Genomic DNA, 17,054 nt, shown 5'->3' with positions numbered 1-17,054 from the left:
CTCCGCGTATTCCAGGTAAAAAGAGACTGCTCAGCTCTACGACTCGATTCGAACTGACGCTGAACCAGCTATTTTAATATTCAAAGGGTTTAATATTCTCCGAGCAGAGAACTCGATAATGTTCGGAGCGAATATTAATAAGCGTCGCGCTTCTTCTTTTAGTAGGGCTTTCATTTTTTATCACGGGTGCGTACACAGTTGCGGCGATACATCGTTGCTAAGCGTTCTTCTTCAGTCGTGTTACGTAGCTACTGAGCATCGGACTTTAGCCATTCGATGATACTCGATACTATAAGATGACAATTTTAATATATTTTAACTTCCATCGCTTATTGTTGTTTGCGTAACGATGATTTCAGAATATTTTTTGTTTCAGTGACTACCAGAGTATTGAAAAACAAAAAAGAATATTACTCGGTGATATTTTCAACCGCTTGTCTACAGATCACATATCGGATTGTTATGAAGAGTAACAGTCAGAAGAAACGATTGATGTGAGACATAACAATGCTGTAAAAAAATGAACGAATTTCATCATTCACATCCGTTTGCTACAACTGAAGCATAATCTTAATAATAAAAAGGTAAAGTAGTAGTTCAAGTCTAAACCAATACCTGTTATAAGGGTTTTTTATATTGCTTCACTTGCATCACTTGTACATACCTGAATCAAGTTCCTCACAGTATCTTTTCTCGAGTAATATAGGTTTTTCATTTAAAGTTTCAACTTAAGCAAGACGTAGCTACAATCTTTAAATTGATTTCCAGTTAAACGCTCAGTTTTTGACGCACATCAAAGCAATTCATCTCAAGTACTGGCAGCTTACGAAATTTCTAAGTCAAAACTAGGAAAATATTCCATTTCTAGTTTTTCTACTAAGCAACTCGAATAATCAAAATCAATTTATTGAATTACAAACAAATGTATTATATTCATTATATTTATTAGAATAACGTTTTTCTAAACTACATGGTTTAAATTCAATACTTGCACACGTCTTCTACCTTTACCCTAAAAGTTTTTAGTGCTTTTCGTTTTTTTTTCTGAAAAGGCTTCATTTTTTCTAAAAAAATAACGAAAATTTAACACTGTTGTAAAGTAGTGCGTTTCTTCAAGTCCTAAAGTTTCGCAAGACCATAAAGAAGGAGAATGCACTCTTCGTCATCTATACAAGCATAAACGCCGATGAAAAATCATATTACACACACATTGATCTTTCTTACCTTCAATAAGACTTACCGCACCAAATGTTTGAATAGACAATGGAGCAAACCCACCGGCTGTCAATTGTATCGGCTTCTGAGCTCTCACCACCATGAAGTACAATATCCAATTGATCTTCTCCCGGTAACTTGACGCCAGCGGCTGTAAGCTTGCAAAGTAAGCGGCTTCTGCGATGGCTCGGCTCTTTTGATCATAGAAGATTAATCATAGGATCAAATGATTGTGTACATATATTGGAATGTTGAATAAATTTCATACTTCTACGGTAAGGTGTTCGGGGGCCCACTGACAGAGGAAGAAAAGAAAAAAATTGTAGACCAGTAGTAGCACGAACTTAATTTTGTCCTCGTTGCTCTGTTTGATTGAATCGTACTTATAACCCAAAAAGTGAAGGTGAAAAGTATAAGAAGAATGTTTTGCAATATTTACGTTGAGAATCACGATACCCGCGATGGACACGTTGTAGATGGGACAGAAACAGGCGAAGAAGAAGAGCATCCGCGTCATTCGTTCTATATCCTCACAGAATCTATGCAGATGAAAAACTGACGTGTAACTTTCTTCGAACAACAATCAATAACACTGATCCGCGCTTACATAATGATCTGCTGATGAAAATGCGCGCAGTCGACCACAAACTTGAACGTGGCTTCGCCCTTTGCATCAGTGCCATTGTCGCTTCCTTCGAGACTCAATAGTCGGTTTCGAACCGAGCGCAGATATCCACAAGCCATCATGATCGGGTAGAGTGAAACAGTCTGTGTACTGCCGATCATCACGTCGACGCTCAGAAGGAGGATAGACTGCGAAGCGAACACGATGCTGTACGCCGGATCCTCCTGAACGTCCATGAAAAACCTGGCGGGAAGCATCCTTCTCTCGGTACCATTAGCTTCCAACGGTGGCAGCCGAACGAATGTCGCCGTTATGATGAATGCCGTCGTTACCATGACCGAGTTGATCATTACGAAGTTCCGAAGGTAGTATCCCTTTCGCTCGAACTGAGAGACAAACATATCCTCCCCTGCTTTGAGGTAGCTCCAGAGCTTTCTACAGGTCTCGATGTGGCGGCCGAGCTTCTCACGCTTGATCAACAGCAAGAAGTACCGCGCGGTGATGTCTAACACTGTTATTTCCTCGCAGATTAAGTCGATCTCTACGTCGCCACGTTGTAACATGCGAATCCCGTAGCCATGCCACATCGCGTTGAACCCAAAGATGGCCAAATGGTTCCAGAGCTGGAACAACAGACTAAACGGATGAGAAAATCCCTTGCCCTGCCATGGCAAAAGCGAACACAGCCGCAGGTAGTTCAGATGCGACGCTGATATCGACTGGAAAGTGTGGCTGTCCTCCGCTTTAGTTGACATCACTTCCGAGTAAAAAGAGACTGCTCAGCTCTACGACTCGATTCGAACTGACGCTGAACCAGCTGTTTTAATATTCAAAGGGCTTATTATTCTTCGAGCGGAGAACTCGATAATGTCCGGGGCGAATATTAATAAGCGTCGTGCTTCTTCTTTTAGTAGGGCTTTCATTTTTTATCATGGAGTACGTACACAGTTGCGGCAATACATCGTTGCTAAGCGTTTTTCTTCAGTCTTGTTGCAGAGCTGCCCAGTGTTGGGTTCAAGCCATTCATTTTAGTCAATCTTCGAATCGAGCCTTAGTTAACTTGATGGCCAAGTCAAATTACCAAGCTTTATCATGTTCTTCTTCTTTAACATCCATGTCAACGCCAAGGCGGATAATGAGACGAAGTTTAAAATTACCAAGTCTGTAAGAAAAAATAAGAAAAGTCGAATCTCTTTAGCATAACCAAATGAAATAAATTAGTTTTTTATGAATGAAGTACTTGCGAGATTTCTTAACTGCAGATTGTTAAATTCAAGGCCAAGCTTATCACATCCTGGACGCTGCAATCGGAACGTGCAAAGCGTTTTTCTTTAGTCGTGTTGCGAAGCTGCACAGCGGTAGACCGAATCCATTCCATGACTATTTCTGACCCTTAAACGTTGTAGTGTATTTTAGTTGTGTGGTACTAAATTGCAATTTTTTTTCGTGCTTTGGAACATCATGATCATCATGTTGTACCACAGAGGAGAAAATGGATGAGTCCACAAATCTAATAATAGATTGTTATTACAAGAGCAAAGAAAAAGAACGTTAAAGATAAAGATGATGTGGCGAACATTGAATGATGCTAATAATCGAATAATTTATTGCCTACGCTATAATAAACAACAAACTTAATAATAAGGTAAAATGGTATTACTTAAAGTCTCTAGGCTTGGAACCGAATTTCAATTTTATCAGTCATATCGCTCCAGGCTTCAGATAGACTAGGTACTTAAAATAGTTTCATATTTTGATCAGAAGCAGTAAGAAATTGATCATGTTCTTGACGCTGAATTTAGTTTGGTCAACCATGGCAAGTATCTTTTATCGTTAATTAGGTATATAATGTTCATAATCCAGACAACAAACGGTTGGCTTTTCTTCATCTATAACTGCGACTTACGTTTCACCTACGGTTAGTCTACTTTTCTTGGTAATCGGCAACGTAGACTTGTCCGTTACAATGCCAGCAAGGTGAAGTTTTGTAGTTTCACTTTGCTAAAATGTTAGCGGTATCATCCTTAGACTAAATTCATGTATTCGTCACCGCCTTTGAATTCTGTATTTTTTCAAATTTATTTCAGTTTATTTCTGTAAACGAAGCTTATGAATTATCTATAAAAAGAGATACTGGTTATAAGCTTTTTATTTTAAGCTTCCACATAAGCGAGACATAAGCTACTGCTTAAAAATTAATTTTCAGCTAAGCCTTTCGTTCTTCCGCGCTCCAGACGAGGTTATTTAAAAATTCATTGTCTTGTGTCTGCAGCTCTACTATGTTGCAGAATATTATAATAGTATGTCTCAAAATAATACCTTGTTCATCATTTATGCACAATCCTAAAGGGTTGTTGCCCGGCTGTAGAGTTGAAACTGTATGGTGTACCGTATCGTGAAACCAACAGTGATTATGTCCTCACATATAAAGTCGCCCTCCACGTCACCACGTTGTATCATGCGAATCCCGTATCCCTGCCACATCACGTTGTACCAGATGACATTGAGGTGGTCCCAGAGCTGGAGCAGTAGGCTTAACGGATGAAAAAAGCTCTTGCCCTTCAGGGGCAGAAACGAAGACAGCCGCATAAAGGTCAGATGCGACGACGAAATCGAGAGGAATGTGCAGCTTTGGTGCTGATCCTTGGTTACGGTTGACATTGCTCCTCGTATTTGGTAAAATTAGACTACTCGGTCCTGCGACTCGATTCGAACTGACGCTGTGCAGGTTGCTTTAATATGCAAAGGGCTCATTATACTCTACAACGAAGAACTCGGTAATGTTTGGGGCGAATATTAATAAGAGTGAATTTCTTCTTTTAGTAGGTCTTCCATTTTTTATCATAAGTGTGTACACCGTTGCGTCGATAGATTGTTGCTTAGCTTTTTTCTTTAGTCGTATTGCGAAACTGCTCAACGTCGGACTTAATCCGTTCCATGACAATTTCTAACACTTTAACGATATCCGATTTGCTGGTTGCGTGGTACTAATTTTGACATTTTTTGTTTCAGTGCTTTGCAACATCATTATTATCATCGTAAACTAAAACAGAAAAGAAAATCATTGGATAATATCAACATAATGAGCTCGTCAAGAGCAACGATCATTCCTTCGAATGTTCGATTGAAGACAATGATAACGTGGTGAACATTGAACAATGCGGAGTGATCCGATAATAACAGAATAATTACTGCCTACGTTATACGAATAAAAAAGAAACTTAATAATGAGGTAAAATGGTATTATGTAATGTCTCTTATTTTAGAAACGACGGATGGAAGAAAATGTTCGGATAGACAATTCACTTTTTCTATCTCTTTCCCAAGTGGTCCCGCTTCTCAACTTGTTTTACGTTGTGATTCGTTTGGTGTTCTATCTACTCCCATTCCGGAAAAGCAGTGGAATATTAGGTTCCAAAGACGTCATTATCTTGCTTATAATAGTACACATCTGGCAGACTTTCCTATGATATCTCAGTACGTGTCGTTAGCGAATCAATTAAGCTTTTTGTTTTACTATCGCCCATATTATCCTTTGCAATTTTTTAAACGGTACTATCAATTTCATCAGGCGTACCTTTAGAACGTTTCTCTTAATCCTCTGTCACTCCACTTTGATTAGGATTGATATTGCTTCTCACTCGGTATAGCTCAAGACTTTAAATAGACCAAATACTTGAACAGTAGATCTGAATTTCGATCGGAAGCAGTAAGAATTTCATCATGTCCTTTTGAAATTCACTTTCGTTTATTGCCGTAGAAAAATCCTATGAATCATCTATGAATACAATACTCATCACAGGCTTTTTATTTTAAGCTTTCACATAAGCAAGACATACCCGCTGCTTAAGAATTAATTTCTAGTTAAGCCCTCAGTTTTTCCGAGCTCCAGACGAAGTTCTTAAAAGATTCATCGTCTTGTGTCTGCAGCTTTACAATGTAGCAGAATACTATATTAGTACGTCTCAAAATAATACCCCGCTCATCATTTACTCATTATACCAAAGGGTTGTCGTCCGCTCTTTAAAGTCGAAACTTTGTGTAGAGCCTTACAGGGCCACGTCATGCGATTTTGGATGTAATCAATAAGGATAAAGGCGTTGTAAGGACTTTTCATTTTAAGAACATCGTTGTGCACTAAGTTAAAATAAACAAATATTCCATCGTTAGTTTTCCATAAAGCTTAGTGAACTATCAAAATTAATTTATACTCGTATAAACGAATTGATGTTTATTATACCCAGGATGATAAGATTTCATCTGTTCTACATTATGCTACAAATTAAATATTTTCATGCGTCTTCTACCTTTGTACTATTCGATTTTGTGAGAGATATCTAACACGTTTACAAGCAAAGTTAAAACGAACACTGTTTCAAATGAGTGCGTCACTTTAACTCCTAAATTTTCGCAAGACCATAAAGAAGGAGAATGCACTCTTTGTCATCTGTGCAAGCATAAAATACGATAAAAAATGATACATCAAATACACATTGATCTTATTTTCTGGAACTCACCGCTCCAAATGTTTCGATCGACAAATCAACGAATCCACCAGCCGTTAACTGCACCGGTTTCTGGGCTCTCATCATCATGAAGTACAGTATTCGATTGATCTTTTCCCGGTGACTTGGAGCCTGTGGTCGTAAGCTCGCAGAGTAAGCAGCTAATGCGATGTCTTCGCTCTTTTAAGTTATAGATAATTAGTCATAGGATTAAATGCTCGTATAGGAGTATGGAATAGTACATTACGATATATGTGACCTAAGAAGCACTTTTTGCGCGGCCTACACGGGTAGGAATCTTGAACAAATATTGCTCAGCTGTAGAGCAGAGCTGGTTGAGTAATATTTACTCAGTGAGTTAAGCAATTTTTGCCTAGCTCGTCTCGCAAGAAAATGGCCAGAACAGTGAGAGGAATTCAAATGTAGTAATGCTTATTAAAATTACTTACTAATATTTATTAATAAATAATAAGAAATCAATGCTGATGGAAAAATTGTAGGAAAGTGTCCACTCGGCCAACGTGCAAACTGTGGATGTCTCGTTTTTTGCTCAACTAGTTAAGCAAATTTAACTCAACTAAATATCAGCAATTCTTACTTGACCAAGTTCAGTAATATTTGCTCAAAATTTCCACCCGTGTGAGGTTGCAGAAGTGTTACTTAGGTCACGAGTATCGTATCGAATTTTATAGCACAGCCTGTCTAAGCCCTCTGCCACCCCTATTCGTGTCATAAGCAGTACTATTTTGCACCGTGAGGTTAGCGCAGGAACGAGTTGAGTGCGGGCTTGGATCACACTGTGCTATAAAAATATCGAATTGATTTCATACTTCCACGGCAAGGTGTTCTGGTGCCCACTGGCAGAGGAAGAATTGAAAAAAATTATAGCACAGAAGTGGTAAAAACTTGTACTTGTCTTCGTCGTTCTGTTCAATCAAATCTTACTGTTAATCCAATAACTAATGATTAAAGTTACAAAAATATTTTTGCAATATTTACGTTGAAAAGTACGATACCCGTGATGGACACGTTATAGATGGGACAGAAACAGGCGAAGAAGAAGAGCGTCCGCGTCATTCGTTCTATATCCTCGCAGAATCTGTGCAGACAAAACAACAATAAACTTTCTCTAAACATCATACATTAACACTGTTACGCGCTCACATCATTATCTGCTGGTGAAAATGAGCACAGTCGATGACAAACTTCAACGCGGCTTCGCCCTTCTCACTAGTGTTGTCGTCGTTTCCTTTGAAACTTAACAGTCGGTTTCGAACCGAGCGTAGATATCCACACGCCATCATGATCAGGTAGAGCGAAACCGTTTCCGTACTCACGATCATCAAGTCGATGAACTGAAGAAGGATGGACTGAAACGCGAAAACGATACTGTAGGCCGGTTCCTTCTGAATGTCCATGAAAAACCTGAACGGTAGGATCTTCCTCTCGGTGCCATTAGCTTCTATCGGCGGTAGTCTGACGAACGGCGCCGTAACGCTGTACAACGCGGCCATGAGCATAGCGTTAATCAGAATGAAGTTCCTGAAGTAGTAACCTTTACGGGCAAACTGACGCACGAAGATGACCTCTCCATCCTTTAAAAGGTCCCAGAGCTTTTCGCACGACTCGACCAGACAACAGAGTTTCTCGCGCTTGGCGCACAGCAGGAGGTACCGTATGGTAAAACCAACGGTTATTATATCTTCACATATAAAGTCAACCTCCACGTCACCTCGCTGTATCATGCGAATCCCGTATCCTTGCCACATCACGTTGTACCCGATGACAATGAAGTGGTCCCAGAGCTGCAGCAACAGGCTTAACGGATGAAAAAAACTCTTGCCCTTCAGTGGCAGAAACGAAGACAGCCGCATGAAGGTCAGATGCGACGAGGAGATCGAGAGGAAGTCGTAGCTTTTGCGCTGATCCTTTGTCTCGACTGGCATCGCTCCTCGTATTTGGTAAAACGAGACTGAGACTGGTACTGCGACTCGATTCGTACTGACGCTGTTCCGGTTGATTTAATATGCAAAGGGCTTGTTATACTCCGAGCGGAGAACTCGATAATGTCCGGGGCGAATATTAATAAGCGTCGAGTTTCTTCTTTTAGTAGGTCTTCCATTTTTCATCGTAAGTGCGTACGCAGTTACGGCGACACATCGTTGCTAAGCTTTTTTCTTTAGTCTGCTTGCGGAGCTGCTGAGGGTCGGACTTGCACCTTTCCATGATACTTATTTAACATTGAAACTTCGTACGATTTTCGTTGTTTGAGTGGCGTTGATTCTGAAATTTTTTTGTTTTAGTGCTTCACCATCGACATCGTATTGGATCGACAACAAGGAAATAATCGGATGATATTTACTAAACATGTCTATAAATCATACAGTGGATTGATGTGATTTGAAGCAATGAGAAGAGACGTTAGATTAGATATGAAGCCAACTTGCTGTACATCGAATGATGCTAAAGGATCATATGATGATCGAATAAATTGTTGCCTACGCTATACTATTCGAATAAACAGCAACATATAAAAATGAGGTAACAGCTCTTCATCATATTTGGCATCGTTATCCACTATAGACATGTCTTATATCCTTAATGGGTATAAGACGTTTATAATCCTGTATCATTTATCACTTCAGCGTTACAGTAACGCTCACCACATCTCTCCCTAAGCACACGCATTAAATAAAAAATTATAGACTTCCATACAATCCAGTCTTCGATGATTGCACTCTACGCGACGGAATAATGAATTCCAAAATTTATCCTACAGCTTCACCGAGTCTGATTCACCGCAGACATATAAATCAGTCCCTCTTTCTCTCTCCGTATCGAATTTAAATTTTATTAATCGCTCGACATTGCAGGTGCACCTCGTTATATAACGATAATATTCAAGGATTCCGCGAAGCGCTCGATCAAAAGCGACGAGTATTTTATTAATCATCTACCGGATCCACTGCAATAACCTTCTCGTACGTACGTTGTAACAAACCGTAAAAATAACGTACGATCTTAAGAAAATTTTTTTGCTGTACCGCGAGTAAGGAAACAAAATCGGCGCAAAACATTCATTTTCAAGATCGTATGCGTCGGTCTTTTTTAGCGCGATGAGACGTTGACAAATCGATCGTTAAATGAAAAAAAATAATCCATCGCACCACCTGCATTATCTTAAAAATTCAGCGTATAAACGTTCCCTCGTCGCTGAAGACGCTATCAAAGTTAAAAAAGCCTATGGCTCTTTCACTCGACGCTATTCCACATTGCCCAATACGCGCGTAAATCCTTTTTTCCCCTCTCATTACCATTCCGCGTCACGCTGCAGGTCGCAAAAAGCTGGAAAATCGAAGGAAAACCAGCGAGCCGTCTACGAAAACAATAATACGAACTGCAGCGATCGGATAGTTCGTTATCATTAGCCTCACGTAGCCACGAAATCATATACAAATCCTCTGTCGGTCAAACAATGACAACTATACAGAGATGATACGCACAAGCGCTTTGTAATTCATCCAACGTACGTAAACTCGCGCAAACAGCCACGATGATGTACGCGCGGACGTTGTAATGCAGCGTCGGCGTAATGCTTACTTAATTTCGAGCGATATGCCGTTGCCCCACAGGCTGATGTAGTGGAGTTCATAACCCGAGGGAAAATGTAATTCACCGCAGGCGTTAGCCCATTTCGGCCTTTTCGGCGTTAGATAATACAACGCTGTACACAGTGAGGAGATCACGTATAGTGTACGTATTTTTTGTTGTCGATGCAACGAACGTAAAGCCCAAACGTCTCTCGTATGACTCATCGGAATCGTTATTGCCGAAAGTCGACGATGCGCGCGAGTTTTGTTTTATAATTTACGATAGCGATCCTTGATTTCAAAACTCGAGAACGTTGCAGCTGGAGTTTATCGTTGTGGAACACAGCGCAGTGTGTTTGTCGTTTGCGAAAATCCGTCCAATTGCGCGCGAATTATGAAAATCGACTTTTTGCCCCCTTGACGCGCGACTAATTTTTTTTTTTTTCTTTCCACTTTGCTTCTGCATATGCGCGAGTGTGACGGAAATCGCAATTAGTAAACAAAGTTGTAACGAGCCGCATGTCGAGTGCATAACTATTATTATTGTAATTACGCGACTGCGATGTTGTCGGTGGAGAAAAAAGGATGCAATTTTGCTGGTTATAAAGTCGCGGCGACGTTTTTTCTGTAAGCCTTTCGGAGCAGGAAAACTAGAAAGAATAATATTATTACGCACTGAGCTGACTATCGCGAGTTTACGTAACCGCTCCGAATTTGACAGCCTAACGGTCGAGAAAAAAAGCTTACGAAAGAAGCGTCTATTGTGTACTCATGTTACATACACTGTTGCAATTTTTAAAAATAAAACAAAATACACCTATAAATATATTTGCGTCTCGCAAGGTCTCGCTAATCGTCTGTGAGTATTCTCGCTTTGCGTAATCCGCGAATCCATCCGGGACGGCTTAACGCGATCGGAGTTGGAGGGAGAAGCGCCTGGAAGCTTGAGAAGCCGACTTACCCGAGAGCCTCGAGTGGTTGCCCGCTTTCGGGGATACTCGCTCTGTGCGCTGGAGCGTTACGAGGAGTCGGATAAGGGATTATATTAACGGGACTGGTTGGTGTACTTTTCTTTTTTTATAAAGCGTAGCAAAAGTACAAAATTGTTGGGAAAATGCTATTAAACGTTTGTAATAATGTAGAAAGAAAAACTGTGCAACAATGAACATAAACACTAAATCCTAAGGAGGCAGGAGCGTATCGACGGGATACTTGGCGTAAATCTTGTTGGAGAAGCTCTTGAATAGCCTAGACACGGTGTCCTCGAGAGCAGGTTTCATCTCGGCAGCGACGAGTTTCCAGTTGTCGTTGAGGAACAGATTCATAGCGTCGGCGAGTGTCTCGTCGCCGTTGAAGAGATTGTCCAGGTGGATACTCGCGTGGCCGACGTCGAAGTCGCAGTAGAACTCGTTGACCCGGAAGTGGGTCTTGTCGGTGCGTTGGTTCTGGTACTTCTCGCCCTGGATCGTCACCACGACGTCTATGTCCGTGTAGTTACCGGAGGCGAGACCTTTGCCGGTGATCGGCAGCATCAGGATCTTTCCCTCCATGTTGTAGTTAGACAACATCTCCAGGTGGGGGATGTAGAGCTTCAGGCGGATTCGGTCCTTGTCGAGGTCGAGTCTGTTTTGGGAGTTATTTTTGTGACTAAATGAGGTAATTTAAGTTACGTCACGAGGCTCATATGTACGTGAGTATCGCTCGTTGATTAAGACACCTGACAGCTAGTGATATGAGCGCGCGTGAAGATGATTTATACAAAGTTAACGATGTCTTAATGCGCAGCGTCGATTTGATTATGCGATGACTTTTGTTTTTAGAAAAGTGATCGTATACTCTAACGAGAAGACAGTTTATGCAAATTCAACGAGCGTCGGATAATAAAAAAAAATGTATGCGATCTTTACGCAGACTCTTAAAAAGCTCCGTAAAAATTTGTACCAATTCAACAGTATACTCGCGCGATTCATACGCACTAATCCGCCTCGTCATCCTGACTCACCTCGTCGTCTTCTAACTAAAAAAAGCCACTTTCAGAAACTTCGCGAACATTTTGCCCCCGTCGACAATACTCACTTGACGCTCTTGAGAATGAAATCGGTGCCACCCCAGACCTTGATGTTGGTGTAGGCGGAGCTGATGGAAACGGGTCCAGCCGCTTGGCTGAGCTCGATTTCCGGCACGCCGAGTGGCTCGCAGGGCGGAATGTGAAGGGCCGGGATGCCAGTCCTCAGATACGGCCTCAACGAGTCGACGCTACGCTTGATGCACTCGTTCAGGTGCGGATCGCTGCGTCGGCATATCTTCAGAAAGGAAGCTGTCCGACATTTTCACGTTTAATTTACGAGCCATCGGACAGCCACTCAAATAGCATAGAACTATCTACTCACGTATCTCGGCGCTGGAATCCGACGGCACAGCATCGACTCGGAAGAGAGACGCGACAGCGAGGAGAGTTACTAGACGGCCGAACATCGTGCGACGAGTCTGATACGGATATTACACTCCTGACCGAGCGAGAAAGTCTCGGAGGAGCCGTGCAGCCTTTTAGTGCCAAGTCAGCGCTGACGATCCCGATATTGTTTGGCTGTTTACGCAAGCACGATGCATTCCGAGAGCTAAACAATTAACCGATTTCTTTCCGCTCGATCAAATTCCGAGAACGTCGTGTGCAATGCTCTCGCGCACTGTAAATAGACCGTTTTAACGGCCGGTCGCGTTTATGCATGTGTAGAGCTACTTTTAACTTTTATTGAAGTTTCGAGCAAAAACAGAAGGAGAAGAAGAAGAAGGGGAACAATTAACCCGCACCTTGGAATTCATTCCAGATGCTGCTGACACCAGGCTTACACACACACACACACGCATACACGTCGTCATCGTCATCGATCGACCCACTTATACCGCGTGTGTCTTGGCCGTGCCGTCGTTACACGCGCGATGATTAATTCGACACCTGCAGCGCGAGATTCTGCTTTAAAAATAGAGGATTATCGCGAATGCGGAGACGATGCATTGTTTACGCGTATAATACCGACCCTTCCCCGTTCGGTACACACCGTATTCTCGAGATGGACGGAATGAGCCTCAGCGAGTCGACCTTGCCCCCCATTGTGTAGACTTAAGGAAATCTCTGACTAACTCGTAGACTTCGCTTAGCGGTCCATGGCCCAGATCGTACGCCCTTCCACGTTCGCGTATAAAACGCAAGCTCCTGGCCGGCTGAGGTTTGTTTGTGTAGATGTGCATCGCGGTGAGCTGTTCGGTCTTCCTGGTCTGTTTGATGATCGCTCTCCTGTTGGTCTTCCTCTACAAGCCCTTCCACTTCTGGGAAGTTCGTCGCGAGTACCGCAACTGATAGAACAACGTCGATCATGAAGCTTCTGATCGTCCTGGGACTGGTCGCGACGATGACCAGCGCATCGTTGCTGGACATGTCGCAGGTGTTGTGGTCGAGAGTGTTGGACGGTGGTTACCGCAAGGTCGGCAAGGTCGATCCTCTGCTGGTACCGGTGGTCAAGGTGGACCAGTCCGAGGGTAACACCAGCTACCGAGTGATCCTGAGGAACCTGCGGGTCACTGGGCTGAACACCTCGACCATCGAGAGCGTCCACGTGGTCAGGGGGAAGCTCAAGTCGAACTTGAGCGACAGCGAGGCCGGCTACGTGAGCTACAACGAGCAGAAGGGCATGGACTCGATCAGGTACAGGTTCCACACTCTGGTGAAGGAGCCCAAAGGTCAGAGCAGCGAAGTGGAGCAGAGAGCGACAGAGCAGTTTGAGAGGATCGTGCAGTTCGATCCCATGGCCACGAGGGTCAACGGTGAGCAGGAGGATCTGCTGAAGTCTGGACAGAAGATGAGGTCCGGGGTGAGGCAGGAGCAGGGAGAGGACAGGATCTACAACTTCGGCGACATGAGGGTCGTGATGAACGTTAGTACGATTTTGGTCGAATTTCATCCATCAAACATCGTTTCACTTGTCATCCTTCGAACCGTGTGATTACAGTCGACGCCCAGAAACCCATCCCAGGTCCGAGTGGTCTACACCAACAATTACGCCAACCAGCAGGCTTCGAACGTGCGGCCGTGCATCGGCGCCTGCAGACCCTCTTACCTCCTGCAGCAGCAGAAGCAGCAGCAGCAGCAGCAGAACGTCCGCACTCGCGTCGACCAGAACCAGCGTTACGCCGATCGAGTTGCCGATACTCAGGAGTCGAGCACTGCCAGTTACGCAACCAGCCCGAAAGGAGCTGGCAATTCCGGAATGCAGTTTTCCGGCAGTTTCGGAAACGGAAGATTCTCGGTCGAGAGCCAGGCTACTGGATCGACGGTCGCTCCTGCCGCCAGTGGTCCCGGACTGCTGTACTCGGGTAACCTCGGGAACAGCCGATTCTCGGTGAACGGCCAGAGCGGACAGATAGCCAACCCTGGAGAACGAGTCAAGGGAGGTAATGAGTACTCCGGTAGCTTTGGGAACAACCGATTCTCGGTGAACAGTCAGACGGCTGCTCCTGGAGAACAGCCTCCGGCCCAGTTCTCCGGTAGCTTCGGTAACGGAAGGTTCTCCGTCGAGGGTGGAAGCCCCTACGGAGGACAGGAGGAGAACACCGCCACTACCGGCAGCTACGAGGCGACGGCTCAATACGCTGGAGCTACCTCCGACGTCAGGGGAGGTAACAACCCCCCGTTTTACTACTCCGGTGACATGCCGGCCGGCACGACCTTGGACGGGTTCACCGGTCAACCGGTCGAGTACGCCGATCCCGAGTATCGGTAAGGATTTTAACGATTTCGCGACTTTTACCCTTACGACAAAGAATGCCACATAAATAATCGGTTCACAGATACCTCTGCGAAGGCCAGCAAGACTCCCGTCCCCTGCACTTCGAATCCGGTCTGCGCAGCAGAATCGGTAAGGAACCTACCACTCCATTGTTCGATCAGTTCGAGCCGTACAAGGCCCCCATGGTGCGCATCGAGAAACAGCCCGGCTTCGTGGACATCGTCTACGCCGGTGACAGGAAGCAGACCAGCGAGTCCCGGAAAGTCGAGAACCTCAACGCCGGCTTCATGGAGATCATCAAGGTACGCGCAAAACTCTCTCGACCAACCGATCTCGGCAATTAACGCAATCGTACACAGGACCTCAGCGGCAACCAGCGTTACATAATCCACAACTTCACCGAGGGCGAGTCTCTGAGGAGGCGCAACGACGCGGTCCGCGTCGCCGCCGAGTCGAAGCGCATCAAGGACCTCCTAAGATACGCCAAGGACTACCAGGAGCAGCAGGGCTACTTCGAGGAGGGCATGGAACTGATCTACCACTTTGGCGATCTCAACGATAATAAAACGGCCAACGAGACGCTCGCCCGTAGGAAACGACAGCAGAGCAACGACACGGAGGAGGTGAGTGGGATTTTCGTTAAAGTCACATTTGCGCGCAGCGCGTGCGATTTCGCAACGGCGTTAATTGTGCGGTTTTTCTTTTTCGCTGTGTATAGCGACGGCTCGTTGCGAAACTGCGAGAGGCGAGGTATAATAAATAGAGAGAGAGAGAGAGAGAGGGAGAGGGATAAATACGGCTGTTATTATGGGTTTTTGTAATGGCGAACGTTCGGCGTTCCGTCGAATTTGCTTCGAGTGGGATAACGAGTTTTGCTGTGTTCTGGAAAAAGTAATCATAAAATCTTCCGATGCGCCGATTGAATTTCTCGGAATAAAAAATAATTTTCTAACTTCTCTCCAGGAGGACGTGATGCACGTGATCGTGAGGCTGCGCGTCCCGAAGCTTAACGTCAAGGCCAACTACGCCCTTCTGGGTCAGGTCGGCAAGCAGCCGATGCGCGGAGCTGGCCTCCTCGACGGAAACTTCAGTAAGCGAGACTTTACACTCACGTTATATATCCCTCCCCACAGCTGTTCTGTCACTTTAGCCGGCTTACGCAATGCCGATAGTGGAAGTACTAGTCGTCTTCGCGGCTTTATGGAGATAACGAAATCGTGACGCACGTGTGTGCAGTCGGTGCAACATCTCTCAAGCGTGTATATGCTATAGCTGTAGGCGAGTTGCGCAAACCACTGCACCGCCCGCCTCGGTTTTTTTCTGAGTTTTTACGATACAGAGGATCTGAAGCTGCGTTTTACGATGAATCCAGTTATTCGACCGGCTTTGTTCTTGCCTTTCAGCCGACGTGACAGCCGATTTCACGGTCGAGCTGAAGAAAGTCGACAACAAGACTATGGTCGTACGGGCAGCCCGGGCGAAACTCGTCTCCAAAGACCGCAGTATCAAGCTCCAGGGTATGGACGAGAGAGGACCAGTCAGTCGGATTCTGAGTCACGGTGAGTAATTGTACCGCGAACCTTTCGGAAAATCCCCCGCGCGAGAACCGGTATGAAACGCAATAATAAGTGTAAGTGCGTTACATAAACGTTACGCGGTGTGTAATGCAACTGTGTAATAATAAGGGGATAATTCGAGCAGTCGGCTAGAAAGAAACTCATTGTACACACACACACACGTTTTTTCTCCAGTAAGTACAGCTATGATCGTTTCCGTGACTCTACACGATGAAAAAAAAGAGAGAGAGAGAGAGAGAGAGAAGAAACAGCTGTAAAGCCTGTCGTAAGGCTATGCGCCGATCAATTAAGCCGAGAAACCACCCGCGGTTAATAATCGAGAGAGAGAGAGAGAGTCAGGCTTTTCGCAATGGCTCGCGTATAAATCTGTCATTAGAAGAGCCCAAGACAGGAGTTGCACAAATAGAGAGAGAATAATTAAACCTCACGCGGTAAACTTTTTCCCCCACACTTATAGGTCTGATGGCAGCCGAGGCTGTGGCTGCGATGATAGCCGACGACCTGGCGAGTAAGGCCCTGAACGAGGACAACAACGAGGCGATGATCTACAAGATGTACAAGAACCTGCCGATCGTCGAGAAACCGTGACGATACAGTGAGATATGGACGTGGGCCAGATCCTGGTGTACTACAGGCAGCTGATCATCTACCTGTTCGCCTACCTCTTCGTCTACCTGTCCGCCATAATTTTCGCCTACCTGTGCTACTACCTGATGACGACTTGTTTGTACTGACGAATAAAATCTTATTTTTGATTA

General features: G+C 44.3%; 5 protein-coding genes across 9 annotated transcripts; 1 reads left to right on the top strand and 4 right to left on the bottom strand.

Moving 5' to 3' along the window:
* LOC100123377 lies at positions 452–17,054 on the top strand. 4 transcript variants are annotated; one of them, XM_032599288.1, is made up of 10 exons: positions 454–584; positions 4,853–5,072; positions 8,649–8,886; positions 13,177–13,867; positions 13,943–14,709; positions 14,781–15,021; positions 15,079–15,342; positions 15,683–15,809; positions 16,123–16,278; positions 16,754–17,054. In XM_032599288.1, exons 4-10 carry the CDS (start codon positions 13,310–13,312, stop codon positions 16,882–16,884), a joined length of 2,244 nt encoding a protein of 747 aa, XP_032455179.1. In that variant the 5' UTR covers positions 454–584; positions 4,853–5,072; positions 8,649–8,886; positions 13,177–13,309; the 3' UTR covers positions 16,885–17,054. The 4 variants fall into 4 exon arrangements, with proteins under 4 accessions (XP_016845277.1, XP_032455179.1, XP_031786688.1 ...); XM_031930828.1 differs by lacking the exon at positions 454–584 and adding an exon at positions 3,089–3,485; XM_016989788.2 differs by lacking the exon at positions 4,853–5,072 and having other exon boundaries at positions 452–584.
* Or219 (odorant receptor 219) lies at positions 1,113–2,595 on the bottom strand. The gene is made up of 5 exons (NM_001190652.1): positions 1,823–2,595; positions 1,655–1,754; positions 1,484–1,579; positions 1,241–1,408; positions 1,113–1,166 (listed from the first exon to the last, which is right to left on the bottom strand). Exons 1-5 carry the CDS (start codon positions 2,593–2,595, stop codon positions 1,113–1,115), a joined length of 1,191 nt encoding a protein of 396 aa, NP_001177581.1.
* Positions 3,479–4,857, bottom strand: LOC116417467. Its single transcript, XM_031930834.1, has one exon. It carries the CDS (start codon positions 4,499–4,501, stop codon positions 4,184–4,186), a length of 318 nt encoding a protein of 105 aa, XP_031786694.1. The 5' UTR covers positions 4,502–4,857; the 3' UTR covers positions 3,479–4,183.
* Or218 (odorant receptor 218) lies at positions 6,060–8,342 on the bottom strand. 2 transcript variants are annotated; one of them, NM_001190651.1, is made up of 5 exons: positions 7,510–8,291; positions 7,345–7,444; positions 7,176–7,271; positions 6,358–6,525; positions 6,234–6,287 (listed from the first exon to the last, which is right to left on the bottom strand). In NM_001190651.1, exons 1-5 carry the CDS (start codon positions 8,289–8,291, stop codon positions 6,234–6,236), a joined length of 1,200 nt encoding a protein of 399 aa, NP_001177580.1. The 2 variants fall into 2 exon arrangements, with proteins under 2 accessions (XP_016845188.1, NP_001177580.1); XM_016989699.3 differs by lacking the exon at positions 7,176–7,271 and having other exon boundaries at positions 6,060–6,287; positions 7,510–8,342.
* Positions 10,994–12,846, bottom strand: LOC100123369 (protein takeout-like). The gene is made up of 3 exons (XM_001606953.6): positions 12,326–12,846; positions 12,012–12,252; positions 10,994–11,558 (listed from the first exon to the last, which is right to left on the bottom strand). The coding sequence occupies exons 1-3, from the start codon at positions 12,408–12,410 to the stop codon at positions 11,117–11,119; spliced, it is 768 nt and encodes a 255-aa protein (XP_001607003.1). The 5' UTR covers positions 12,411–12,846; the 3' UTR covers positions 10,994–11,116.

The sequence above is a fragment of the Nasonia vitripennis genome, chromosome 4 (genome assembly GCF_009193385.2).
Source record: "Nasonia vitripennis strain AsymCx chromosome 4, Nvit_psr_1.1, whole genome shotgun sequence".
NCBI lineage: Eukaryota > Metazoa > Arthropoda > Insecta > Hymenoptera > Pteromalidae > Nasonia > Nasonia vitripennis.
Note: the sequence above shows the minus strand (reverse complement) of the source record. Positions and strands in the feature narration are given on the sequence as shown.